The 27,410-nt window shown below is 44.8% G+C and overlaps 2 protein-coding genes across 6 annotated transcripts in view; one reads left to right on the top strand and one right to left on the bottom strand.

Moving 5' to 3' along the window:
* Positions 1–8,191: 8,191 nt before the first annotated feature.
* On the bottom strand, positions 8,192–11,187 carry LOC138359113 (uncharacterized). Its single transcript, XM_069317824.1, has 2 exons — positions 10,330–11,187; positions 8,192–8,776 (listed from the first exon to the last, which is right to left on the bottom strand). Exons 1-2 carry the CDS (start codon positions 11,185–11,187, stop codon positions 8,192–8,194), a joined length of 1,443 nt encoding a protein of 480 aa, XP_069173925.1.
* An 11,133-nt stretch (positions 11,188–22,320) lies between these two features.
* Positions 22,321–27,410, top strand: part of Arpc5 (Actin-related protein 2/3 complex, subunit 5) — a 32,383-nt gene continuing 27,293 nt past the window's right edge. Inside the window, exons 1-2 of one of the 5 annotated variants that reach the window (XM_069317929.1) lie at positions 22,464–22,621; positions 24,295–24,407. In XM_069317929.1, the coding sequence (XP_069174030.1) occupies positions 22,475–22,621; positions 24,295–24,407 (260 nt within the window). In that variant the 5' untranslated portion in view covers positions 22,464–22,474. Of the gene's footprint in view, positions 22,626–22,722; positions 22,864–24,294; positions 24,408–27,410 lie in introns of those variants that run through there. The other 4 variants (XM_069317931.1, XM_069317930.1, XM_069317932.1 and 1 more) reach the window with 4 other exon arrangements.

Here is a 27,410-nt window from a genome sequence, read left to right as displayed (position 1 = left end):
ACACAACACAGACACAACACGGACACACAACACAGACACACAACACAGACACACAACACAGACACACAACACAGACACACAACACAGACACACAACACAGACACACAACACAGACACACAACACAAGACACACAACACAAGACACACAACACAGACACACAACACAGACACACAACACAGACACACAACACAGACACACAACACAGACACACAACACAGACACACAACACAAGACACACAACACAAGACACACAACACAGACACACAACACAGACACACAACACAGACACACAACACAGACACACAACACAGACACAACACAGACACACAACACAGACACACAACACAGACACAACACAGACACACAACACAAGACAACACAGACACACAACACAGACACACAACACAGACACACAAGACAGACACACAACACAGACACACAACACAGACACAACACAGACACACAACACAAGACAACACAGACACACAACACAGACACACAACACAGACACACAACACAGACACACAACACAGACACACAACACAGACACACAACACAGACACACAACACAGACACACAACACAGACACACAACACAGACACACAACACAGACACACAACACAGACACACAACACAAGACAACACAGACACACAACACAGACACACAACACAGACACACAACACAGACACACAACACAGACACAACACAGACACACAACACAGACACACAACACAGACACACAACACAAGACACACAACACAGACACACAACACAGACACACAACACAGACACACAACACAGACACACAACACAGACACACAACACAGACACACAACACAGACACACAACACAAGACAACACAGACACACAACACAGACACACAACACAGACACACAACACAGACACACAACACAGACACACAACACAGACACACAACACAAGACACACAACACAAGACACACAACACAGACACACAACACAGACACACAACACAGACACACAACACAGACACACAACACAGACACACAACACAGACACACAACACAGACACAACACAGACACACAACACACAACACAGACACACAACACAGACACAACACAGACACACAACACACAACACAGACACACAACACAGACACACAACACAGACACACAACACAGACACACAACACAGACACACAACACAGACACAACACAGACACACAACACAGACACACAACACAGACACACAACACAGACACACAACACAGACACACAACACAGACACACAACACAGACACACAACACAGACACACAACACAGACACACAACACAGACACACAACACAGACACACAACACAAGACAACACAGACACACAACACAGACACACAACACAGACACACAACACAGACACACAACACAGACACACAACACAGACACACAACACAAGACACACAACACAAGACACACAACACAGACACACAACACAGACACACAACACAGACACACAACACAGACACACAACACAGACACACAACACAGACACACAACACAGACACAACACAGACACACAACACACAACACAGACACACAACACAGACACAACACAGACACACAACACACAACACAGACACACAACACAGACACACAACACAGACACACAACACAGACACACAACACAGACACACAACACAGACACACAACACAGACACACAACACAGACACACAACACAGACACACAACACAGACACAACACAGACACACAACACAGACACACAACACAGACACACAACACAGACACACAACACAGACACACAACACAGACACACAACACAGACACACAACACAGACACACAACACAGACACACAACACAGACACACAACACAGACACAACACAGACACACAACACAGACACAACACAGACACACAACACAGACACACAACACAGACACACAACACAGACACACAACACAGACACACAACACAGACACACAACACAGACACACAACACAGACACAACACAGACACACAACACAGACACACAACACAGACACACAACACAGACACACAACACAGACACACAACACAGACACACAACACAAGACAACACAGACACACAACACAGACACACAACACAGACACACAACACAGACACACAACACAGACACAACACAGACACACAACAACGGGTCTAAGCTTGGTGAACTAGGACACAAAAAAAGGTACAAGAGGTCAATGGCAGTAATTACTGCGGTGTTGTCAGCTGTGAGGGTCGTGTTGGTCTGGCACCCTCTGGCACGCTCTGGCACCTTCTTGCACCCTCTGGCACATTCTGGCACCTTCTGGCACCCTCTGGCACACTGGCACACTCTGGCACCTTCTTGCACCCTCTGGCACACTCTGGCACCTTCTGGCACCCTCTGGCACACTGGCACCTTCTGGCACCTTCTTGCATCCTCTGGCACCTTCTTGCATCCTCTGGTACACTCTGGCACTCTCTTGCACCCTGTGGCACACTGTAGGAGGGGTGACACTGTGGGGATGGGAGGGGAGGGGAGGGAAACAAGGGGTAATCACCGTCGGTCCGTTCACTGGTGGAAGCCCTCTCCCACCACACCTGCCATTTGTCATGCTAATCATCACATGATTATAAATGGTTACATCCAGGTATCAGGCGAAGTTACTTCAATTAACGTCGCCTGAAGAAGCAAGTATGGAGGAGGCAGCTGCTGGGCCATCAGGGCTCTCTCCCACCATGACCAGTGACACTGTCTCCCCTCCACCCAGTGATGGGTTTGTGAAGGTGTTAAGTAAAAGTTAGAAAAGGAAACAAAAATCTTGGTGAACAACAAGGTGGACGACGTCCACAAGCACCAAGGATCGAGTACAAGCGCCTGGCCTTCCCTAAAGGCACCAGTGTAGCTGACAAGATTGTTTGGAGCAAGGAGCTGAGCAGGGTGCACAAACCTGGCTCTATATAGACCTGCTACGTCCACATGTCAACTCTCCATATGTGTATGTTTCAAGAAAGATTGAGCATGTTGTGGATGCTCTTCTGCAAGGGACAATAGGTGGTATAAAGTTCTCCCTTCAAGATAATCCATCACGAAACAACACGTTGGATGAATACCTTGTCTACAGATGCCACCACGAGTATCCACTAGACTGGGCCTATGAATTGGACAGGGTACACAAAGCAAGAAAATTGAACAAGCATGGTAAACCTACCAGTAAAATAGTCATAGTCTGGAAGAAGCCTGATCCGCCATCTAAAAAGTATTGGTTTGGTGGGGTGTATGCGCCCCCCCCCCCGTCCCCCAGCACGTTCAGGGTGTGAGAGCCAGACCCTGTAGAGTGTTGTGTGCTGTAACAGTGGCCACATAGCTAAGCACTGCTGGTGCCCTACACCCAAGTGTACTGTCTGTTCCGATGATCACACACTGAAGGACTGTCAGTATAAGAAGACCAGAGACCAAAGAAAGCTGGAACAGGAGCAACAGAACACTGTAACAGAAGCAGGGCAACAACGTGAAACTGTGGCTCCGTCTACACCGCCGCTGAAGTGTTTCAGATGTGGTACGGAAGGAATAACCATTTGGCACTCAGACTATCCCAAACGGCCAGCCTCCCTTGGCACAAGGAGGCAAGTGCCAGAGACTCAACAAGTGCCTACTGATGCCGGCTCTAGTACTGTTGACCCATCCCATAGCGGCGACAGTGGTGGCGACGGCAGCGGCGGTGACGATGTCAGTCAACTCAGTGATGACAGCAGTGATAGTGACACAGAAACATTAATTCGTAAAGGAAGTGAACCCACACCAGTATATATTAAAATGATTAACGAACTTAACGAACGCGTTCGAGTCAACTACCAGAGTGAAAATGATAATATTCTGTGTGACAGTGCTTATGCTATGAAACTTACAGAGAACATTCACTCACGGACCATCCCAAGTTGCTCAGTGATCGAGTGTTACTGACGACACCAAACACCAGGTTAGTGTGGCTCTTGTTACGGTGCCCTCTCCTATTTCTTTCGTTTGCCGGCTTAAAGAGTCATATCAGCTCTCCCTACTGATTCTCTGAGGTTCAGGGAGTCTATTGACATATGTGGCGACCAGACCGGCTGCCAGTTAAAGGAAGGAAGTTACATTATAAGTTGTAAATAAAGGGAAATTGGCGCCCTGTTATAAAATGAAAGAGTATCCCCTAATGCAGATATGACCTTTTGGAAGGGACACTAGCCGATCGCGGATTGGCCGACTTAGGTCGCGGGCGACCAATCAGGGCCCGCCATGGCGTCACCGAGTGCCCCGGGCGGCGCCAACGTCAGAGAAGTGATCTGACCTTGGAAGCGACAGGACGCGCCTCGGTCTGCTCTCCAGGATTAGAGGCTCTACAAGCCTTTCTTAGGGGATTAGTGCTGGCTATTGCAGCCCATCGGATATATTGGAGACCCCGCGCTTCTGGGAAGCAAAAGGAACCAAGTTTATTGAGCAAAAGAGGGCCAAGCTTGGAAAATATTCGGCGACGACGCAGGGCGGCGACGCTGGACGTTGAGGGTCAGAAAAGGTGTGGCGGGCAAGCCTAGCTGTGACCGGGTCACATCCACTGAGGGTCTTGGAAGGACGACACCGTGCCTAGGACAAGGAGCAACGCCTTGTGGAAGGGGCGAGTGTGGGAAAATAGTGATTAGCTCAGCGCCCATCGATGAACCAGGATTGGGGCAGCTGAATCTCAGGGATTGGAACGGCGACGACGCGAAGGCTCCACGACACCTGAGGACCTGTGGAACGTTCCTGGATCGTCAAGGATCGACCCAAGGAAGCGTGGGAACCTCACACCATCGAGGTACAGGCGTCGTGAGCCAGGAATGTAAGGTAGATCATTTTCCCTCCCATTACCCCTTGTGTGAGTAGGCTAGTTAGGCCACAATAGTTACTTATGTATGTGGCAACAGGACATTAATGCTTTAATAGTAGAATAGGCTGCAAGGCAGCTTGTGTCCAGGACTGTCAGAGGGGACAGTGTGTATGGATGGCAGGACAGTGAAGGAGAGGCGCCGACGTGGTGAAGAGGCCCTCCTGTGAGAGAGTGTGGGACTCCTGTCTTTCTGCCCAGTTGAAGGAGTGTTGGAGGTCGTGCAAGAAGAGGCTGACGATCTCCAGACTTATTATTCTTATTTCCATATTCATGTATTACTTGTGATTGTGTGTGTGGTCATGTAATTTGCATCAGTAAATTCACACATTTTATCACTGTGTTTAAGTGTGCCTCCATTTATGATATTTCTCTGTGAGCATACACGAAGGTTATCATAGTACCACCTAGGGAACACTACGTTCTCTATAGCAGTTCTTATTGCCTGGAGAGTGGTAAAGACAGCACAGACTTACATAAAAGTGTACCCTTAGCCATCCGATCGGTATCTGTGCCTGAATGGTGGCAACTGTTAACGGAGTGGCTAGAGAGAAGTAAAGTCACACAGACCTTCCTGGGAGAGTACCCTGGGCCAACAGTCTAGTAGCAGATCTATGGGAGTAGCAATCTTCTGGCTACAAACAATATATAATACACCCACTGAACTGCATTGCTGGGGTACAGATATAATAACCCAGCTGGCGACCTTGCTAAGAAGAAGATAGAGAAGACAGGCGGGAAAGGAGTTCCTGCAACCTCTTTGTCTGGCAGGCAAGATTCAGGGAGGTTATCGTTATAAGGTAAGCCTGAGTCTTCCTTCACTCCTCCACGAGTCTAGGCCGGAACTGTTAACAGCAGTTTCCCCGTGTTTGACTGAAGGGCTTTCAGGGTGAATCAGTGGCACCCCTTTTGTGGTGGAAGCAAAGACCTGCGGAGGTGGGCATTGTTGGTCCTCTCCTGTGTGACCAAGGAGACTCCGGTGAATCCAGGGAGTCGGAGGGGCTGAGTATTTGGGCCTTTTGAGCCCCTAGCAGCTAAGTGTTAGCAGAGCCCCGGCCCACCCACCTCCACGTGACACTCTTTACGTCGTAGAGTCACTAATTAACACATTGTGGGAGTGGGACGAGGACAATAATGGGACCACCAGTCTCACGGAGGAACACCACCAAGACGATGGCAACCGCTGACACAAGCACCATTAGGTTTCTCAGTTGGAACATTCGTAGCATCAATAAAAGACTGAATGATCTAATTGCACATGTTACCAGTAACAACATAGATATAATTGCTATACAGGAGCCCTACACGTCCAACATGATAAACAAAACCCTACCAAAAATCAGAGGGTATGCATCCTGTACTAACAGTAACGCCACAGGCCTACTAACATACATCAGAAGTGATTTACCCCACACTCTTGTGAGCACGTCACACAATGTACACACACAATACCATCACTTTCATGTACAAACTGCAGTAGGCCACTTCTCATTCCTCAACGTATATGCCAGAAGCCAGAAACTCAATGTAACATTGCTCCCAGATCAAGACAATCATGGGACAATATACATGGGAGATTTTAATGCTAGACATATTACCCTGGGAGACATTACTAACAATGATAATGGATGCAAATTTATAAAATATGTTTATGACAACAGATTAACTGTGTATACTACGGATACCCAAACTCATTTATTGGGAGGCAGACTTGATTATGTAATGAATAGAAACCTTGTGCAAGACAATATGGAATGTTCGTTGGTAAATCACTTGGTTAGTAATCACTATGCAGTTTCTGCTTCCTATGAGGTACAGTGTGATGTGCCTAATAGACATCAGAGACGGAAAATGAATATTCCATATGGTTTGCATAACCGGAGAGGGCGCCGGGTGCGGGTGTGCGGTCCGCGGCTCCCTCAGTGCTTCCCCGACTATTCTAACGACCGGACCGGGGGCGTTGCCCTCCGAATATTTTGTGTCGGCGCCATTGGGACCCCACTTTCCCCTATTCGCCGTTGAGAGACTATTGGTCTGGAGTTTTCCGGGCATGCATCGTACCTTGCTAATGAGGTTCTTCTACTGGATATGCTACGTGTTCGTGTGGCCGATGTGTACGGACTCCAGCTGTTAACTACCCACCGGGTGCTTGTTAAGTTTCACTCGGCAGCTGTGTATCGAGAATTCGTGGCACGCTATGATGGGCGATCGTTTACCCTCCCTGCAGACGGTGGTACCGTCTCTATCTCAGACCGCTGTTGCTCTGTGACGTATGTGGCGCTGTATAGTGTTCCCTTCGAGTTCTCGGAGGGCCTGCTTTGGAGGTACTTTGGACAGTTTGGTACCGTGGTTTCCCTCCGTATGAAGTCCATCTCTTCCGGCAGGTGGCGCAGGGTCTCGTGTGGTACCCGGACTCTCGCCATGCGGCTTAAGTCACCTGTTCCATCTTCGGTTACATTGCTGGGCTAGGGGCCTCGTAGCCTGGTGGATAGCGCGCAGGACTCGTAATTCTGTGGCGCGGGTTCGATTCCCGCACGAGGCAGAAACAAATGGGCAAAGTTTCTTTCACCCTGAATGCCCCTGTTACCTAGCAGTAAATAGGTACCTGGGAGTTAGTCAGCTGTCACGGGCTGCTTCCTGGGGGTGGAGGCCTGGTCGAGGACCGGGCCGCGGGGACACTAAAGCCCCGAAATCATCTCAAGATAACCTCTCAAGATAACACCATATGTGCTTTCAACACAGGGCAGCCCAGATCATGTTTTTGTTGTGGCCTTGAGGGGCACCAGGCGGCCGCCTGTACTAGGGTAGCGGCTGCACCTGTTAACTTGTTTAGGGAGGAGGATTTTTCCCCGTTGGCGGCTCAAGACCTGTCGCCATGTGATGGAGTTGGTGGGGAGGCTTCCCTGCCGTCTGTTGACCCGGTGGTGTTACCTGGTTCTCCGGCTGGTGAGCTTGTGAGTACAGGTTGTGGTGTGCATGACGGGTGGTTGTGTGTGCAGCCCCGCCCCCGCCATCTGCCTCTTCGCTTCAGAAGGATTCCTCACCTATACACACCTCTTCTCCTCTGCCGGATCCAGGGTCATAGCGGGCTCCCTCACCTGTGCTGGGCTCTTCCCTTCTGCCAGCAGTGCCTGTTATTTCTCCAGTTCTGGTCTCCTCTGTGGGTGGCAGCCTCGTCCCCCGTGTCGTCGAGGCTGAAATTCTGAAGGTTCGTGCTCCCCCAGTTCTGGGGCAGCCTGATGGCGACTTTTCACGGGCGCCTCCTGCAGGAGGTGATAGCTCCAACGATCAACGTCCTGTCCCTAAGCGTTCTCGTACAGATAGGGGTGTCGGAGGTTTGCGAGATTGAGGAGTGTGATGTTGACACTTCTGCGAGCTATTCCTCTGTAGAGTGCGAGGATGGTGTACCAAGAACTGGTGTGGTTCCGGAGGGTGGTGTGTGCCCTGGTATGGCGCCTGTTGTCGGGGTGGGGCCGGTGTGGGGCCCTTGGGTCCTGCTTCGGGTGCCTTGCCCGCGTTAGATGGTTCCGGATCCTCGTGGGGGTGGTTTCCCCCTGCCGGGGGTGTTGATGAGCATGATGGACTCGTGGTGGTCCTGAAGAAGGCTGCTCGCCCGGTGTGGTCCGTGCCCACGCCCCCTGTTCCATCGGCGGCGGTCTTGCCACCTCTCCAGTCTCCGCCCTCTTCTTCTGTGCCTCCTGCTGCATTGGCGGCGGTCTTGCCGCCTCTCCAGTCTCCGCCCTCTTCGTCAGTGTCTCCTGATTCGTCGGCAGTGGTGATACCGCATCCCCAGTCTTGCCCGTCATCTTCTTTATCCTCTGCTCGAGGGCGTCCGCCCCCGCCCGAGCTTCCATCTGATTTCGTGGTGCCCAACTACAAGCCACGCTCGCAGTGTTGTGGGAATGTCTACCCCACCAATCATTCTGATGCACATGAGACATAGTGCCTGTATTCCTGTTATTGTATACTCTATGTCTTTTTTATTGTTACCGTGTTTGCTGTTCTATGAATGTTTGTCTTCGTGTCTGATTTTGCCCTGTTGGGCAGTGTGTGTGTTTGTGTGTTCAGTGTGCATTTTTGGTGGTGCTGTGGTGTTTGTGTTGTTTCTAGGGATGTTGGGTGTGTGTGCGTGTATATGTTTTTTCCCGGTCCCTACGTGTTCCGGTTATGCGTTACTATCTGTCGTGGCTTTTTGTCCTGCCTGTGTGGCCCTTCAGGTTGGCTTGTGTAACTAGATAAGTAATTGTTATTTTGAAAAATGTCATTTCAGGTTTTATCCGTGTTTCCTGTTGTGTGCTTGTTTTGTTTTTCAGTTTTGTGTTTACTTTCTTTGTTGTTCTCATGTTTTGTTTTGTGCTTTATGGTTCACTGCTTGTGTGTTCTTTTGCCAGGCTGTTTTTATGTGTATTTAATGTGCTTTATCAATAAAAAGAAAAAAACTGATTAACCATGTATACTACGGATACCCAAACTCATTTATTGGGAGGCAGACTTGATTATGTAATGGGTAGAAACCTTGCACAAGACAATATGGAATGTTCGTTGGTAAATCACTTGGTTAGTGATCACTATGCAGTTTCTGCTTCCTATAAAGTACAGTGTGATGTACCTAATAGACATTAAAGACAGAAAATGGGGAGTTGCGCCTCGGCTACCGTAGGGTGATATCGCCTGCCTCTCCGGTTGTTGCCGTCAGTCGTTGCCTGGTGCTGGCTGTGTGAGGGAGTGCGCTGTTTGGCGTGTCGCGACATGGGGACCCCCCTACCCCCTGTTCGCCGGATTGAAACTATTGGGCTTGAATTTTCTGGCCGGGCATCATACCCTGCCCTTGAGATTGTGTTATTGGATATGCTACGAGTTCGTGTTGCCGACGTGTAAGGGCTCCAGTTGTTAACAACCCACAGGGCACTCATGAAGTTTCACTCCGTGGCAGTTTACTGGGACTTCGTGGCGAGCTATGACGGGCGGACATTTACGCTCCCTGGAGACAGTGGCACCATCACTATTTCGGACCGCTGTTGCGCTGTGACATATGTGGCTCTGCATAGTGTGCCTTTCGAGTTTTCGGAGGCCCTGCTACGAAGGTATCTTGGCCAGTTTGAAACGGTGGTTTCCCTCAGAATGAAATCCGTCTCTTCCGGCAGGTGGCATGGAGTCTCCTGTGGTACGCGGACTCTCGCCTTGAGACTCGAATCCCCGATTCCCTCCACAGTTACCTTACTGGGGTTCACTCTGAGGGCGTTCTATGCAGGGCAGCAACGCTCCTGTTTCCGTTGTGGCTTGAGGGGCACCTGGCTGCCGCTTGCACTGGGGTCGGGCTGCACCTGTTACTCTATTCCATGAAGAGGATTTTCCCCCCGTTGATGGCACAGGACCTGTCGCCTCGTGATGGAGTGGGTGGGGAGGTTCCCCTGCTGCCTGCTGACCCGGTGGTGGATCTGGGTTCCTCGGCTGTTGGCCCGGCGTGTGTGAATGGTGGTGTGTGCGGCTCTGCCACCACAGTCTGTCTCTTTGCTTCCAATGGCTTCTGCTCCTGTTTGCGCCTCTGTCGCCTTTGATATCCCTGCCGGATCCCTCTTCTGTGATGCTCCCTTTCCCTCCACCGGCCGCACCTTTTCCTTCTCTTGTCTCCTCTGTGGGTGGCGGTCTCGTCCCCCGTGTCGTTGAGGCTGACATTCTGTGGGGTCGTGCTCCGCCGGTTGTGGGGAGGCCTGCCCCTGACTCTTCCTGGGTGCCTCCTGCAGGGGGTGACAGCTCCGATGACCAACAACCTGTCCCCAAGTGTTCTCGTACGGATACGGGTGCTTCGCCTCCTCGTACGTGGGCGGAGGAATGTGAGGATGCAGCGTGTGTTGATGTTTCTTTTGCGAGATATTCCTCCGTAGAGTGCGAGGATGGTGCGTCTGGTGCTGGTGTGGTCCCGGTGGATGGTGTGGGTCCTGGTGTGGCTCCTGCTGTAGGGGTGGGGTCCGGTGTGGGGCCTGTGGCTCTTGCTTCGGGTGCGTCGCCCACGTCTGATGGTTCCGGTTCCTCGTAGAGGGTGGTTTTCCCTTGCGAGGTTGAGGAGAAATTGAGGGTCGCCTACCGTGGCGACCTTGTGGTGGTGCTGAAGAAATCTGCTCGCTCTGAGGGTTCCGTGCCCCCTCCCCATCCCCTGTTTCGTCGGCGGTGGTTTTGCCGCCTCTCACTTCTACGGCCGTTTCTTCTGTGTCTCCTGCTTTGTCGGGGGTGCTGTTGCTGCCTCGGCAGCCTCCCCCAACTGTTCCGGTATCTCCTGCTTCCATGGCGGAGGTGTTCCTGCCTCCCATACCTCGTTCTTCGTCTGCGGTGTCCTCTGGTTGGGGGCGATCGCTTCCGCCGGGTTTGGTGGTCCCTGAGTATATGACATACCCGCGGCGGCGTGAGGGCCGTTCCCTTACCGAACAGGAGTATTTGATATGGGAGGCTTATAAGCGGAAGTATCTGTCGTGGACGTTCCCTGAGAAATGTTATTCCTTGATTACTGTATGTTGTGGTGTTGCTTGTGCCTGGGTGCGTGGTTGTGGGGGCGGAGTTGCTTGTGTGTGTCTGGGTGGGGAGGGTTTGTTTTCCAGTTCCTGCATGCTCCTGTTTTTGTTTGTGCGTTTGCTTGTGTGGTCTGGGTGTCTCTTTCTGGTTCCTGTGCGTCCAGGTGTTTGTTCTGGTGTGTCTGGTTGTGGCTGTGTCCTGTTCTTCTGTCTTTCTGTGGTGTTTGTACGGTGCTGGTTGTTCTGTGTGTCCGTGTCTTTTTCTGTATATGTTCTGTGTGGTTTTGTACTTGTGGCTCTGAGTGTGTTACGAGTGGCTGGTTGTAATGTTGTGCTGCTGTATTTGTGTGTTTGGTGTAGTGATAGTTTATATTATGTACTTGTGTCCTTACGGCTTTCTGGTCGTTTGCATGTGTCTTTTTGTACTTTTTGTTATTTTTGTACTTAAGGTGCCCTGTGTGGTTCCGTTTTCTGTCTTTAAGTTTTGTGTTTTTTGTGCTGGTTATGTGTACTGTTCTGTTTTTGTTATGTAATTTGTGCCCGTATTGGGGTTTGTTGTAGGCTTTGTTTCATGTGTACTTCACTTGGTATAATGTCACCAGTTGGTATATTATTCATTATGGTCCCAGAATGACATAGAACGTTCATGTTGCTCACCTCAAAATATTGTTATAGAGTATTGTTTACTGTAAAACATCGTTTCAATGTGGTCATCCAAATATGTGCAAAAGTTAGATGCAAAAAATGTATAACTCTAAACGTTACGACTTTATGACTAAACGGAGGTGAGGACACCTTACAACTAAGACCTTTGCACATAATATGTAAAAATAGTGAGAGTCGGTCAGTAACTGAATTTTTGAAGCTGTCTCAGAGTTGAAATTCCTTTTTTTTAGAGATAATTGAAGTTGACGTTATCGACAATGAATATGGTAGTTCAAATGAATGAATTTATTGTATGTTTTAATCAACATTGCTTGGCATTCGTACTCGAATATGTTAAAGTTGTAGATCAATATGTGTTGAAATGAAGAAAAAAAAACTCAAAAAAAAAACAAAATAAATAGGGATATATTAGGGATAACAAACATATTTATTACAGTAACTTTATTGCCCATATATAAGTGATAATGCCCTCATCTGGTCCTCATTCATCAATACAACCTAAACAGACAAAGGGAATAGAGCTTGAAATCTGTAAATAAATCGGCAAAATAAATAATAAGTCACAACTTGTGCCACCTGGGGCTGACTAACATGTTGACCAATGTCGTGCCAACATCACATGCTTGGTGCCGGATATACATTCTCCAAGATGTAGAAGTCACGACAAAATCCACATACAAACAAAGGAGAAACAAAAAGTGAGTGTCAGCTTTTTATACAAAGGAACATAAGAAATATTGCCATTGAGCAACTTATTTATATGATATATCATAAAATACAGCGTAATAACTTATTGACTCTTTATCATGTGTGAAATCTGGCCCTCCAGGTGGCACCAGCTGCATGTTAACTGTGTAGACCCTCCTTACTACTACAGTACTTTTCTTGTTGCGTCAGACAGGTGCTTGTATGTCGTACTCCCTCATGGCCAGTCAATATGAGGTGTTGTTGTTGTTGTTATTATCAGTACCGGCCCCCCCCCCACCCCCGTCTCGTACGCATTTATTTAAAAAAATCGTTAAAAGTCCACATCTTTAACATATTGGGATGAAATTTTCACGACGCCGATGCCAAATAAAGGGATATTTGTATACAAATTTTCACTATATTTTATATTGGGAAAAATACTCCTCAGTCACCGGGCCCCTTAACGGAACTAAATCTCTCAACCCTAGAAGATGAAAGGAACAAAGGGGATATGATCACAACATGCAAGATACTGAGGGGAAACAGATAAGGTGGTCAGGGATAACCTTAGACTAGCCTCTCTTCAGACTGAGAGAAAGCAGGACAAGACGACACAGGTGGAACCTGAAACCGTAAACGTGTCGAAGGGACTTAAGCAAGTACTTGTACCCTGTACGGGTTATTAAAAAGTGAAATGTTCTAAAAGAAGAAGTTGTGGAAGCCACCTCTATCCACAAGGCCAGATTCAACAAAGAATTTGAAAGTCAGTGTAATCGTTAAGTTGAAAGGCAAGAGGTACAAGGCTACTAGACTGGGCATAGTGAGCTCTAGACCTCACTCCCTCGTAGACATTGATTGGTAAGTATTACAACCCTCCCCACCCCCCATCCTCTCCACCACCCCCTCCCTCCCTCCCATCCCCCCTCCTCCCCCCTCCACCACCCACACACACACACACACACACACACACACACACACACGAAGAAGGTGAAGGTGGAGGAGGCAGAAGTCACACTGCAGCAAGCTCCTGGAAATATCGAATTACCTAAGTATTGGGCACAGGTTGAGGGCTACAGTGGTGTCCCAGGTTACATAAAGGTTCAGGGAAGAGTAAAAGCAAATAAAATACAATAAACAAGTAAAACTGAGTGAAAATAGCCGAGTGGAAAAGTTTGTTTTGGTCTAGAACAAAATCAAAGATGGCCGCCGCCACCACCCCCACTGAGAAGGTAGACACACCATCAGATGATGGTTTCAAAGGATTCTCAACACAAGATATAAGGAAAGGAGGTGTTCTTGGCAGGTTAGAGATAATTGAGGACATGCAAATGAAGTATGAAGAAAAAGTGCTTAAATTAGAAGAGGACAATGGAGCTCTTTGGAGTGAGCTTTGCACTCTAAAAGGGAGTATGCTTCAGCAAGGTAAGATTATTACTGCATTAACAGACAAGGTAACAAATCAGGAGGAGCAAATCAAGGAACTAGTGAAAGAAAATGAGGCATGGAAAGTGAAGTGTGGTGACTTTGAAGAAATAAACAAGAAGATAGACTCATATGGTGAACAACTCCAAGCAAGCCTAAGGGCTAACATAGAGTTAGGTAAGGATCTCCAACTGGAAACTTCACTGACAACTCACTTAGAGGAGGTGAATAAAGAACTAGAAAAGTATAAAGAAGAAATAAAAGCAACATATGCTCAAGTTGTAAAAGAGAAAGAGACTATCAAAGAAGTGTGTTCGGAAGTCAAAACCAGAAATGACCAATAAGAAGCAGAAATTAGGCAAGCAATTAGGAAAGAACTGGTTACCAACAGTAAACTGGTACAAAACACTGCAGATAGAACTAAGTCCATAATCATTTTTGGATGTTTAGAGAAGGAAATTTCATCTAGGGTGGACCGAGCGGCAGAAGAGATGAAAATCATAGAGAAAATAGTAGGTTTAGGAGAAGGCTCAAAGGAAAATGTCAGTGATTTTAGAAGAATAGGAAAATATGAGAAAGAAAAGAACCGCCCCTTAAGGGTGACCTTTAATGGAGTGAAAAACATGATGGAAGTGCTAAGAAATGCCAGGAAACTGCAGAGTGATGAGGTTGGCAAATCTTGGTCAATAAGACAAGACCTCTCCAAGGAAGACAGAGAAAAGCTGAAAATGAACTTAATTGAGGCAAAACGGCTAAATGGGGATAGAAATGAAGAAGACAGAAATTCTTTTTTTTACAAAGTAACAGGGACTGGAAAGCTTGTGAAATGGTACATAAAAACAAAGCAACAAGATCAGTAGTGGAAGGGGGAGTAAAGAGCAAAGGAAAAGGGAACATGTTCCTGAAAATTGTATATACCAACATAGATGGAGTGAGGTCAAAAACTTTGGAGTTGCAAGATATAATCCAGCTTAGGGTCCCAGATATTGTTGCATTATCAGAAACGAAACTTGAAGGAAATATAATAAATGAAGTCATATTCCCAAGAGGCTACTCAGTTTGGAGACGTGACAGGAAAACTAGGAAGGGAGGAGGAGTGGCTGTACTGGTGAAAAAACACCTGAAGGTAAAAGAGTTAATATTTGAAAACCCTCGAGATATTGACATAATGGCATTGCAGGTCTGGAATCAGGATGATAACCTGATAATTGTAAATACCTACAGCCCACCAGCAAGCAACACGTGGACAAAGGAAGAACTGGATGACAAACGAGAGGGCCTCATAATGGTCATGAGAGATATTATTGTACAAGCAGATAAAGATAAATCACGACTGTTGATACTGGGGGACTTCAACTTTAGAGCAATAGACTGGGAGGCCTATGAAGCAAGAACGGAGGACTTTTGGACATGCAGATTTGTGAACCTCATTCTGGAGACATTCTTGTATCAACACATAAAGCAAGCCACAAGAATGAGGGAAGGAGATATACCGTCAGTACTGGATCTAGTATTCACCAGGAAAGAAGAAGAGATTTTTGACATCCAGTACCTTCCTCCCTTGGGAAAGAGTGATCACGTCCTGTTAGACATTAAATATGCTTTAAGATATCATCTAGAAGAAAATGGGGACATTGAATCAGTTGATAAACTCGATTTAAAGAGAGGCAACTATGGGGAACTTCGAAATTTTTTTAATGAGTGTAATTGGACAGAATTGTTGCTAGGCAGGGAAGTAAATGAAATGTATGCCAAATTTTTAAAACTATACGAGGAAGGCACACAAACATTCATACCAAAACAGAGATGCAGGACCAGAAAACAGGATTGGTTCGACAGAAATTGTGAGAGGGCAAGAGACCAAAAGACACAAAAATGGAATCAGTATAGGAAGAGGCCAAACCCCCAAACATACCAGCGATACAAAGATGCGAGAAACAATTATACAGCAGTAAGGAGAGAGGCAGAAAGAAATTTTGAAAAAGGGATAGCAGATAAATGTAAAACAGAACCGGGCCTATTCTACAAATTCATAAACAACAAATTGCAGGTAAAGGATAATATCCAGAGGTTGGAAATGGGAAACAGATTCACGGAAAATGAAAAGGAAATGTGTGAAACATTAAATGAAAAGTTCCAAAGTGTGTTTGTACAAAATGAAATCTTCAGAGAACCAGACACAATAAGAATTCCAGAGAACAACATAGAGCGGATAGAGGTGTCTAGAGATGAAGTGGAAAATATGCTAAAGGAGCTCGGGAGGAACAAAGCAGCTGGCCCAGATGGCGTTTCACCATGGGTTCTGAGAGAATGTGCATCTGAGCTCAGCATTCCACTTCACCTGATCTTTCAGGCATCCCTGTGTACAGGAATCGTAGCAGACGTGTGGAAACAGGCTAACATAGTTCCAATCTACAAAAGTGGCAGCAGGGAAGACCCCCTCAATTATAGACCTGTATCATTGACAAGTGTAATAGTGAAAGTATTGGAAAAGCTAATCAAAACTAAATGGGTAGAACACCTGGAGAGAAATGATATAATATCAGACAGACAGTATGGTTTTCGATCAGGAAGATCCTGTGTATCGAATTTACTCAGTTTCTATGATCGGGCCACAGAGATATTACAGGAAAGAGATGGCTGGGTTGACTGCATCTATCTGGACCTAAAAAAGGCTTTCGACAGAGTTCCACATAAGAGGTTGTTCTGGAAACTGGAAAATATTGGAGGGGTGACAGGTAAGCTTCTATCATGGATGAAAAATTTTCTGACTGATAGAAAAATGAGGGCAGTAATCAGAGGCAATGTATCGGAATGGAGAAATGTCACAAGTGGAGTACCACAGGGTTCAGTTCTTGCACCAGTGATGTTTATTGTGTACATAAATGATCTACCAGTTGGTATACAGAATTATATGAACATGTTTGCTGATGATGCTAAGATAATAGGAAGGATAAGAAATTTAGATGATTGTCATGCCCTTCAAGAAGACCTGGACAAAATAAGTATATGGAGCACCACTTGGCAAATGGAATTTAATGTTAATAAATGTCATGTTATGGAATGTGGAATAGGAGAACATAGACCCCACACAACCTATATATTATGTGAGAAATCTTTAAAGAATTCTGATAAAGAAAGAGATCTAGGAGTGGTTCTAGATAGAAAACTATCACCTGAGGACCACATTAAGAATATTGTGCAAGGAGCCTATGCAATGCTTTCTAACTTCAGAATTGCATTTAAATACATGGATGGCGATATACTAAAGAAATTGTTCATGACTTTTGTTAGGCCAAAGCTAGAATATGCAGCTGTTGTGTGGTGCCCATATCTTAAGAAGCACATCAACAAACTGGAAAAGGTGCAAAGACATGCTACTAAGTGGCTCCCAGAACTGAAGGGCAAGAGCTACGAGGAGAGGTTAGAAGCATTAAATATGCCAAAACTAGAAGACAGAAGAAAAAGAGGTGATATGATCACTACGTACAAAATAGTAACAGGAATTGATAAAATCGACAGGGAAGACTTCCTGAGACCTGGAACTTCAAGAACAAGAGGCCATAGATTTAAACTAGCTAAACACAGATGCCGAAGAAATATAAGAAAATTCACCTTCGCAAATAGAGTGGTAGACGGTTGGAACAAGTTAAGTGAGAAGGTGGTGGAGGCCAAGACCGTCAGTAGTTTCAAAGCGTTATATGACAAAGAGTGCTGGGAAGACGGGACACCACGAGCGTAGCTCTCATCCTGTAACTACACTTAGGTAATTACACTTAGGTAATTACACACACACACACACACACACACACACACACACACACACACACACACACACACACACACACACACACACACATGAGCCCGATAGGCTCATGAATCTGTACACCTGTTGATTGACGGTTGAGAGGCGGGACCAAAGAGCCAGAGCTCAACCCCCGCAAACACAACTAGGTGAGTACACACACACACACACGACCGCCATCACCATGAGCCTCTCCTTCACAACACAAAGATATCACAATGGCGTGATATATAAATGAGAAGATAATTTTGGTCCACTGCTGAGACTTGACCCAACATTCTGGTGACTCCCCAACACCTGCCTTAACACCGCCACAATAGGCTGCTGGTTCAAGTACCCAGCTCTCCTCTAATAACAAATAAATAACCTGAAATAACCTGCTCTCCTCTCACTCTATTGTGCACTTATCTATCCCTATCTTACTTATGGTATCTGTGCTTGGGGTTCAACCTCTGCAAACTACCTCAAGCCCATCATCACCCAGCAAAAATCTGCTATCACAACTCTGCTCTGCTTTCAGACAACACACAGCTCCCCTGTTTAAATCCTAAACATAAATTCACTTCATACATTCTCTTGTCATTCACATTTATAAAACCTTTTAAGTGCAAACCCTGTTCTGAAACTCTTCCTGGACAGATGTAATAGAACACATGGCCACCACACCAGACATAAATATCTCTTTGATATCCCCAGGGTCAAACTTAATCTGTGTAAACACTCTATGTAAATAAAGGGACCCAGTCTATGGAACTCACTCCCTAATGAACTGAAAAGCTGTCCAACTTTTGCCTTATTCAAAAATAAAACCAAAAAGTACGTAATTTCATCTTCATAGTTTCCTACATTGTGTTTTAACTCGCACTGTATCTATTGCTACCCAATCCCCCAATATTTATACCTAAGCCATATTACTTTACCATTGTAATCTTAGATATCATCTGATATCATCTGTTATCATGGTTGTTATATTGAGTACATATTCTAATGCATTATTCCTTGAAATGATCCTCATATTGTGCTTCAGTGAACCAATGTATAACCCTGTAATGTTATCCTAATGTACTTAGTAATCCTTGTTCATTATTGTGAATTGTTGTTATTGTGTATTGTTGTTATTGTGTATTGTTGTTATTGTGAATTGTTGTTATTGTGTATTGTTCTAATCTGCTTGTATCAATATTTCTTGCAGTGTACCTGTAAATTTTTTTGTCAATTTTACTGTAATTTCTCTACTTAAAATTATCTGTAACTGTAAAGTAAAACTCTAAAGTACCTGTAAGTATTTTTTGTCAATTTTACTGTAAATTATCTATTTAAAATTATCTGTTAGTTTAAGAACTTGCCCGAAACGCTATGCGTGCTAGTGGCTTTACAAGAATGTAAAATCAACATAATTTCTATGTTCTCTCTTAACCTCCAATGTACCTTCTTGTATATAAATAAATAAATAAATAAATAAATAGATAAATAAATAAATAACCGCATTGCTCCAAAATGGTTTTCTCATTGATATATCACGCCATATACCAGTATAGAAGGACTGGTTCCAAATTTGAGCATGAAGATTACATCACATGAGACCAGAAGACATGGCAGGATGTGCAGAATACCCCCGTTGAAAAGCAGAGGTGCAACAGGTACTCTGAGGGAGAACTATCAACATCAGAGGCCCGAGACTGTTCAACACGCTTCCACTACACATAAGGGGCATAACTGGCCGACCCCCCACAGTGTTCAAGAGAGAACTCGATAAGCACCTCTAAAGGATACCTGATCAACCAGGCTGTGACTCATACGTCAGACTGCGAGCAGTTGCGTCCAACAGCCTGGTTGACCAGTCCAGCAACAGGGAAGCCTGGTCGGAAACCGGGCCTCGGGGCCGTTGATCCCAGGAACCTCCACAAGGTAGCCACGAGGTAGATAGACATTGTGATTTCTTTGTGTGTGGAAGGAGCCTCCACTGCACTTTTCCAATTTTCTTAATGGAGCCCTGTTGCAAGCTTGCACCCTTGCACCCTAAAGAGGCATCCTTCTTGAGCCCGGATGGGCACATGTATTAGCAAGTAGATGGGGTCGCCATGGGTTCTCCCCTAGGTGTCCTTGTCTGCGAACTTCTACATGGGCACCATCGAACAAAAGGTCTTGAACTTGAAACCGGCCATATACTGCAGGTATGTTGACATTTTTACACAGGTTCCTGATGTCAGACATCTGCAGGAGCTGAAGGAGGCATTTGAGCGGAATTCTGTGTTGTGTTTCACTTACGAGATGGAGAAGGATGGGAAGCTGCCCTTTCTAGATGTAACAGTCATGGAAAGGAGCGGAGGTTTCCACACTGCAGTCTACACTAAGGAAACAAACATAGGAATGTGCCTCAATGCCAACAGTGACTGCCCAGACAGGTACAAGAGGAGTGTTGTTAACACTTATGTCGACCGTGCTCTCAGCCACAGGTCAGGATGGAAGCAAGTCGATGAAGAACTCTGTAGGGTAAGGCAGGTCCTAGTCAACAACGGCTTCTCCAATGGTTTCGTTGAAGACATCATAAGAAGGAAAGTGAAACGCCATGCAACCTCTGAAGAGACAACTAACACAACACCTATACCCCCTATTAGACTATTTTACAGGAACTTCTTTTCCGCAGCTCATAAAACGGAGGAAAGGGTCCTGAAAGATATTGTTAATAGAAACGTTATCCCTACAGACAAAAATCAGAAGATACAATTGACGATATACTATAAAACCAAAAAAACGGCCAACCTACTCATGAGAAACTCTCCAGACACAAAGCAGAACGCTTTAAAAGAGACAAATGTCGTCTATGCCTTCAAATGCCCACTTGGGGACTGTAAGCCTCAAAGAACTCAGTATATAGGCAAGACAACAATATCTCTTTCCAGGCGATTAACGATGCATAAGCAACAGGGCTCCATTAAGGAACATATAATCTCTTTCCACAACCAGACCATCACCAGAGAAGTCTTAAAAAAAAAAACACACGGAAATCATCGATAGATACAGCGATAGCAGGCGGCTTGATATCTGCGAGGCACTACACATTAAGAAGTCAACACCAGCAATCAACAGCCAATTAATGCACAACTATATTCTACCCACTTCATCCGCACCAATATAGAAGCATCAAGAAATGTGGGCCAATAGGCCCTTTGCATTTACTTCCATTCTTCCCTTTAAATTTACTCAATATTACCCAATATTTCGTGTTCTATCTTGTGTTGAAAGTTTGTTTTGACCTCATCCAAAACTGTTGTAGCATATCACCTCACCCAAATGCAGGTATATAAAATGAAAAGCTGTCTAAATTATAGCATAGAATAAATAAATAAATAGTGTGGGCGGTACACGCTGAGCTCAGCAGGGACACCTCGGCCTTCAACATTCTTATACACATCCGACTACAACATTCTTGTGCACCTCCGATTACAACATTCTTGTACACCTCCGCCTGCAACATTCTTGTGCACCTCCGACTAAAACATTCTTGTTCACCTCCGCCTGCAACATTCTTGTGCACCTCCGACTACAACATTCTTATACAGCCACTAGCAAGCATAGCGTTTCGGGCAAGTCCTTAATCCCATTTTTTCCCCAGAATACGACCCGCCAAATCGTTAAACAACCATGTACCCATTCACTGCTGAATGAACAGAGGCTACAGTTAAGGCACCAGTCAATCCTCCCCGGTCAGGATGATTGATGAAGATTAAGTCACCCAAAAGGTGTTACGGGCATGAATAGCCCGTAAGTGGTGGCCCTTTTGAGCCATTACCAGTATCAAGAGCTGATACTGAAGATCTGTGGAGGTGCGACTGCACCCTGCGTGACGGGAGATGTCTCCCGTGCCCGGTCAGGATACGAACCCAGGCCAAATAGCGCTCACGAAGCGTGGGCGAGTGTTTTACCACTGCGCCACGAGTCTGTTTTTTCTGCACGAACTCCACGGGGACTGCGTACAAGAGTGATAAAGAATTGCTTCTGAATCCCTAGATTCTTCGGTGTCAGTTACATATATTGAAGTATATGAATTGCTGTGTTGATAAAATTTATGTAAAAATAAAAACATAGGTTAGTTATTCAAAACAAAAATTCATTTGACAAGTGTGACGTAAATAAATCCGAATTCCAAATAGATAACTACAAAAACGAAGTCAAATGAGATATTCAACAAAAAGTAAAAAAATGTTCAATAAGTAATATTTAGGAAGTAAATTTTTAAAATGTAATTTATATAAATAAAATTACATAACTAAATAAACTAAACAGAGTTATGCTGGAATTTTGCAAACAAATATTAAAAGTTAAACAAACTCCTCCATGACTGTTTATGAGCGACGGACTGCTGCCGCACCTTTATCAAAGAGGAAATACCTAACATAATTCCACAGTAAACACCATTCAAAAAATTCTGTTCTGCTGATGAATTATCAAGAACTTATTTTTATGGGTAGTATTTGAGAGTTGATGAGATGTTGCAGGAGTTGTAGTGTAGGGCGGAGGCTGCCTCACACCCTCCCGGGAGGTGTTCTTATCTGGCCCCAGCTGCATCATCACTTTCCTGCCTCTCTCCTCCTCCTCCTCCCTCGCCTCCTCTCCTGCTTCACCACGCTAGTAGGTACACGCCTCCGCCACCACGGTGGCCCTGTGCTCGCCATCTAGGAGGTTATTGAATGTTCGGGTATTTTGGTGGGAGGGAGGGGTTACTGGGTGGTCGTGAATCATGTTGTTCAAAAGTGGAAGGATGTGACAGATTCCTGTGACAACTCTGACGCTGTGTTGACGCCTGACCTCCTGCTCTGCTTGCAGGTCGCCAGACCCTTTTGTCTTTGCTGCCCACTTGATTACGTTTTGCTGTAAGGGACTATTCAAATGCCCAGATGGTTGGGAAACTTGGTACATATATTGCATGGCATCAAAGGGGTGTTGGTAGGCTTGTGTTTTCTGTCTTGCACCTAGGACGTTGAGCGGGGTCTGGAGCCATTGGCAAGCAAGACCTGGAGGCTCCTGTGTTCCCTCTGAACGTGGAGGGCGTCTGGCTTTCGCTGGCTGGAGTTGTTACCCCTGTGTGTGGTGTGGGTGGCTGGTGCCTGCCCTGCTGGTGGTATTCAGGTGTCACCAGGTGGGCAGCGCCATTAGGCGGTCTTATTGTGCTGTCTGGTTATGTTTAGTTTTTCTGAATAATTTTCCATCTTGTTTTCGTTCTGGAAATCTGGTTCGACAATTTGCATACGTCTTGTTTCATCTTACCCTTCGTCAACAAGAACAACAAAAATACCTAACAACACTCTTTGGCTTTTATATATATTTTACTTATTTATATATACAAGAGTTCATACATTTTTGTAAAGCCACTAGCATGCATATCATTTTGGGCAGGTCCTTAATCCTAATTTTTCCCCCGGAATACAACCCACTAAATTGTATAACAACCAGGTACCCATTCACTGCTGGGTGAACAGAAGCTACAGTTAAGGATTGGCACCCCAGTCAATCCTCCCTGACCAGGTTAGAAACCCAGGGTAAAGTGCTCGTGAAGGGCCAGGTGAGTGTTGTAGCACTGCTGCGGGGAACTATTTTGATGTTGCAGCAGTCGTTTCTGGCAGCCACAGAGCCAGGTGCAGAGATGTCCCAGCCTGAGTGGGACCACTGGCCCTAGAGATGGCACAAGTCTGAATTGACTTGGGGAAAAGTGATATCTTGGCACTTTAGTAAGCACTTTATAGTGTCTTGTCCAGGAAGTTGTGACATGCATATAATTCATGATGTTAGTTTAAATATACACTGAAATAACCTCATTTTTTATTGTCAGTTGACATTTTAACTGTTTCCCCAGCTGAATGCAGGAACAGAAAGTACATTTGGAAGAGCACAGTTTTTACAATGCTCATTGGCATGTACAGTACTGTGTTTTGGAAAAGCCAGAACATGGCAGTCATCTGCATTTTTTATGGACTAGGTAAAGGCACTCGTATCTTATAGGTCGCCAGCATCTTTGCAATACTTGTACTGTAGTTTGCATAAAGGCTGATGATAAGTATCTGGCCACACACCCCCCCCCCCCCCCCCCCCTCTCCCCTAAAAAAAACTATAGTGCCTGCACCAATGTAGGTAACAAATTTCACAACAATGCCAGGAACTCTTCACATATATTTCAGTAGCATACTGAAAAATGAGAGGCATCTTATTGAAAATTTATAATAAACAGTAGAGGACTTGGTTTTCCATGACTGCATGATTCTTGCAATGGTTAAGAATTTTGTTATTGTTAAATTTATACCTTGCAGTTACCTTGCGATGATTTCGAAGCTCAACGTCTCCGCGGACCAGTCCTCGACCAGGCCTCCTCGTTGTTGGATTGGTCAACCAGACTGCTGGATGTGGCTGCTCGCAGCCCCATGTATGAATCACAACCTGGTTGATCAGGTATCCTTTGGAGGTGTTTATCAAGCTCTATCTTGAACACTGTGAGGGGGATCGGCCAGTTATGCCCCTTATGTGTAGTGAAAGCGTGTTGAACAGTCTCGGGCCTCGGGCAATAGTACCTGTTGCACCTCTGCTTTTCAATGGGAGGTATTCTGCACATCCTGCCATGCCTTCTAGTCTCATGCGGTGTTATTTATGTGTGCAGGTTTGGGACCACCCCCTCTTAATACTTTCCATGTGTAAATTATTTTGTATCTCTCCTGCGTGCGCTCAAGAGAATACAGATTTAGGTATTTTAATCGGTCTCAATAGTTCAGATGTTTTACTGAGTGGATTCTAGCAGTAAAGGATCTCTGCACGCTCTCCAGCTTTGAAAGGGGCTGTCATTGTGCAACAGTATTCCACTCTAAGAGAGCACTAGCATCCTGTAAAGTACTGTATCATCATTGGTCTAACATTTCTTGTTTGAAAGGTTCCTTTTATCTAACCTGTCATTTTTCTTGCAGTTGTGATGGCCACTTTATTGTGTTCTTTAGAGAAAAGGTCTTCCAAGGTCATGAGTGCATGAGTACACCCAAATCCTTTACATTGCTTTTTCGTTCTATGGTATGTTTTGACTACATTTTGTATGTGGTTTCCATTTGTATATTTTAATATTTTCCGTAGCGCAGGAGCTGGAACTTATCTTCATCAATACCATATTATTTGTTGTGGACTTGAGACTTAATTTACATCTGATTGGAGATTTCAAATTCAAATTCAAAATTCAAATGTTTATTCAGGTAAAGTACATACATACAAGGGGTGATACAAATATTGATGGATTTATAGATAGAGCTAGTACATACAATGCCTAAAGCCACTATTACGCAAAGCGTTTCGGGCAGGAAAAACACTAAAGACTAAAACTTAATACTAATTGAGATTAAAGTATAAAATGTGTTGAGAAAACATAAAAATAAAAAAGGGGGAACATGGCAGAAAAACAGCAAAAATACAATTTGGTCGACAAACAACATTGTTTAAAAATAAGAGACATGGGTTGACATTATAGGGGTAAGGTAGGTTACAGGGAGTTAATTAGGTAGTGCTTAGTTTTTATCTTAAACTGGTTGAGAGAGGTACAGTCTTTAACATGATTGGGAAGGTCATTCTACATTCTGGGTCCCTTGATTTGTAGAGCATTTCTAATTTGATTAAGTTGTACTCTTGGAATATCAAAAAGGTATTTGTTTGTGGTGTGGTGCTCATAGGTTCTGTTACAACCTCCAATGAAGCTTTTAAGGTCAGGATTGGCATTACAGTTCAACATTTTATATATATATAATACACATGAGAGGATGTGCAGCGACTTAATATACTGTATAACATATTCAGAGATTTGAGTAGGGGTACCGAGTGATGTCTGGGGCCAGAGTTGGATATTGTCCTAATAGCAGCTTTGTGTTGAGTAATTAGAGGACGTAACTGATTTTGGGTAGTGGAACCCCAAGCACAAATACCATAGTTGAGATAAGGATAGATGAGGGAGTAATAGAGCGTCACCAAGGCAGGGCGATGTATATAATATCTGATACCAAGGCAGGGCGAGGTATATAATATCTGATCTTCGAAAAAATGCCAACAGTTTTTTAAACTTTTTTTATATATTTAGAATGTATCCCTGGAAATTCAGCTTGTGGTCAATGAGAACACCAAGGAATTTGCCATCTACTTTGTTACAAATTTGGGTATTATTTATCCTGAGATTTATTTGATTTGAGGATTTATTGCCCAACAAAATATAGAAAGTTTTGTCAATGTTGAGGGTGAGTTTGTTGGCAGTTAGCCAAAGATGGACTTTATTTAGCTCAGTATTCACTGTGACATTAAGAGCAATGGGGTCAGGACTGGAGTAAATGGAGGTTGTGTCGTCAGCAAATAGAATTGGTTTGAGGTGTTGGGAGGCATTTGGAAGGTCATTAATGTAGATGAGAAAGAGGAGAGGGCCAAGTATGCTGCCCTGAGGAACACCAATGTTGATGGGTAGGGTGGGAGAAATTGAATTATTCACAAACATACTGGAGCCTGTCAGTAAGGTAAGATTTGAGGTATTGGAGGGAGTGTCCTCTGACTCCATAATGATGTAATTTAAGAAGAAGGTTTTGGTGGTTGACAGTGTCAAATGCCTTATGCAGGTTCACAAATAACCCAACAGGAAACTCATTTTTATCAAGAGCTGCATGTATCAAGTTAATCATACTACTAAGTGCATCGTTAGTGCTTTTTTGGGGTCTGAAGCCATATTGACAAGAGCTAAGTATATTGTGTTTGGCAAGATAAGAGTAAAGCTGCTTGTAGATTAGTTTTTCAAATATTTTTGACAAGTTTGGCAGGATTGATATAGGTCTGAAGTTGTTAACATCAGTTAGTTCACCACTTTTGTGGACAGGGGTTACTCTTGCTTTTTTTAGAATATCTGGAAAGGTTTAGAGTTCAAGTGACTTATTGAAAAGCAATGCAATAGCAAGGGTCTAAAGATCTAAAGGTTCTGGAGGCTTTTTTGTAAATTAAAGTTGGTACCTCCTCAAGGGCACTAGAGTTGGTTTTAAGGGAAAGGATTATCTCATTAACATCAGTGGAATTTGCAGGCATTAGGTACAGAGACTGTGGATAGTTACCTGTAAGACAGTCCTGAACATCAGTACTGGAAGATGGAATATCATTTGCAAGGGATGACCCAATGGAAGAGAAGAACCTATTGAACTCAGTAGGTTCTTCTATTGAACTCAATAGGTTCTTCTATCAGAGGCTGTAAGCTGACCATCGTTATTGGACAGGAGTATTGGTTTGTTATTTAAAATCTTCTTTGATCCCAATATTTGGGAAATTGTGCTCCATGTTTTCTTAATGTTGCCCTTTGTTTGGGTAAATTTATCTTCGTAGTATTTAGTTTTGGCTCTTCTAATTATTTTAGATAGCAATGACGAGTAATTCT

Source organism: Procambarus clarkii, chromosome 89 (genome assembly GCF_040958095.1).
Source record: "Procambarus clarkii isolate CNS0578487 chromosome 89, FALCON_Pclarkii_2.0, whole genome shotgun sequence".
NCBI classification, from domain to species: Eukaryota; Metazoa; Arthropoda; class Malacostraca; order Decapoda; family Cambaridae; genus Procambarus; species Procambarus clarkii.
The sequence above is the reverse complement of the archived record's forward strand: the minus strand, read 5'-3'. Positions and strand labels throughout refer to the sequence as shown.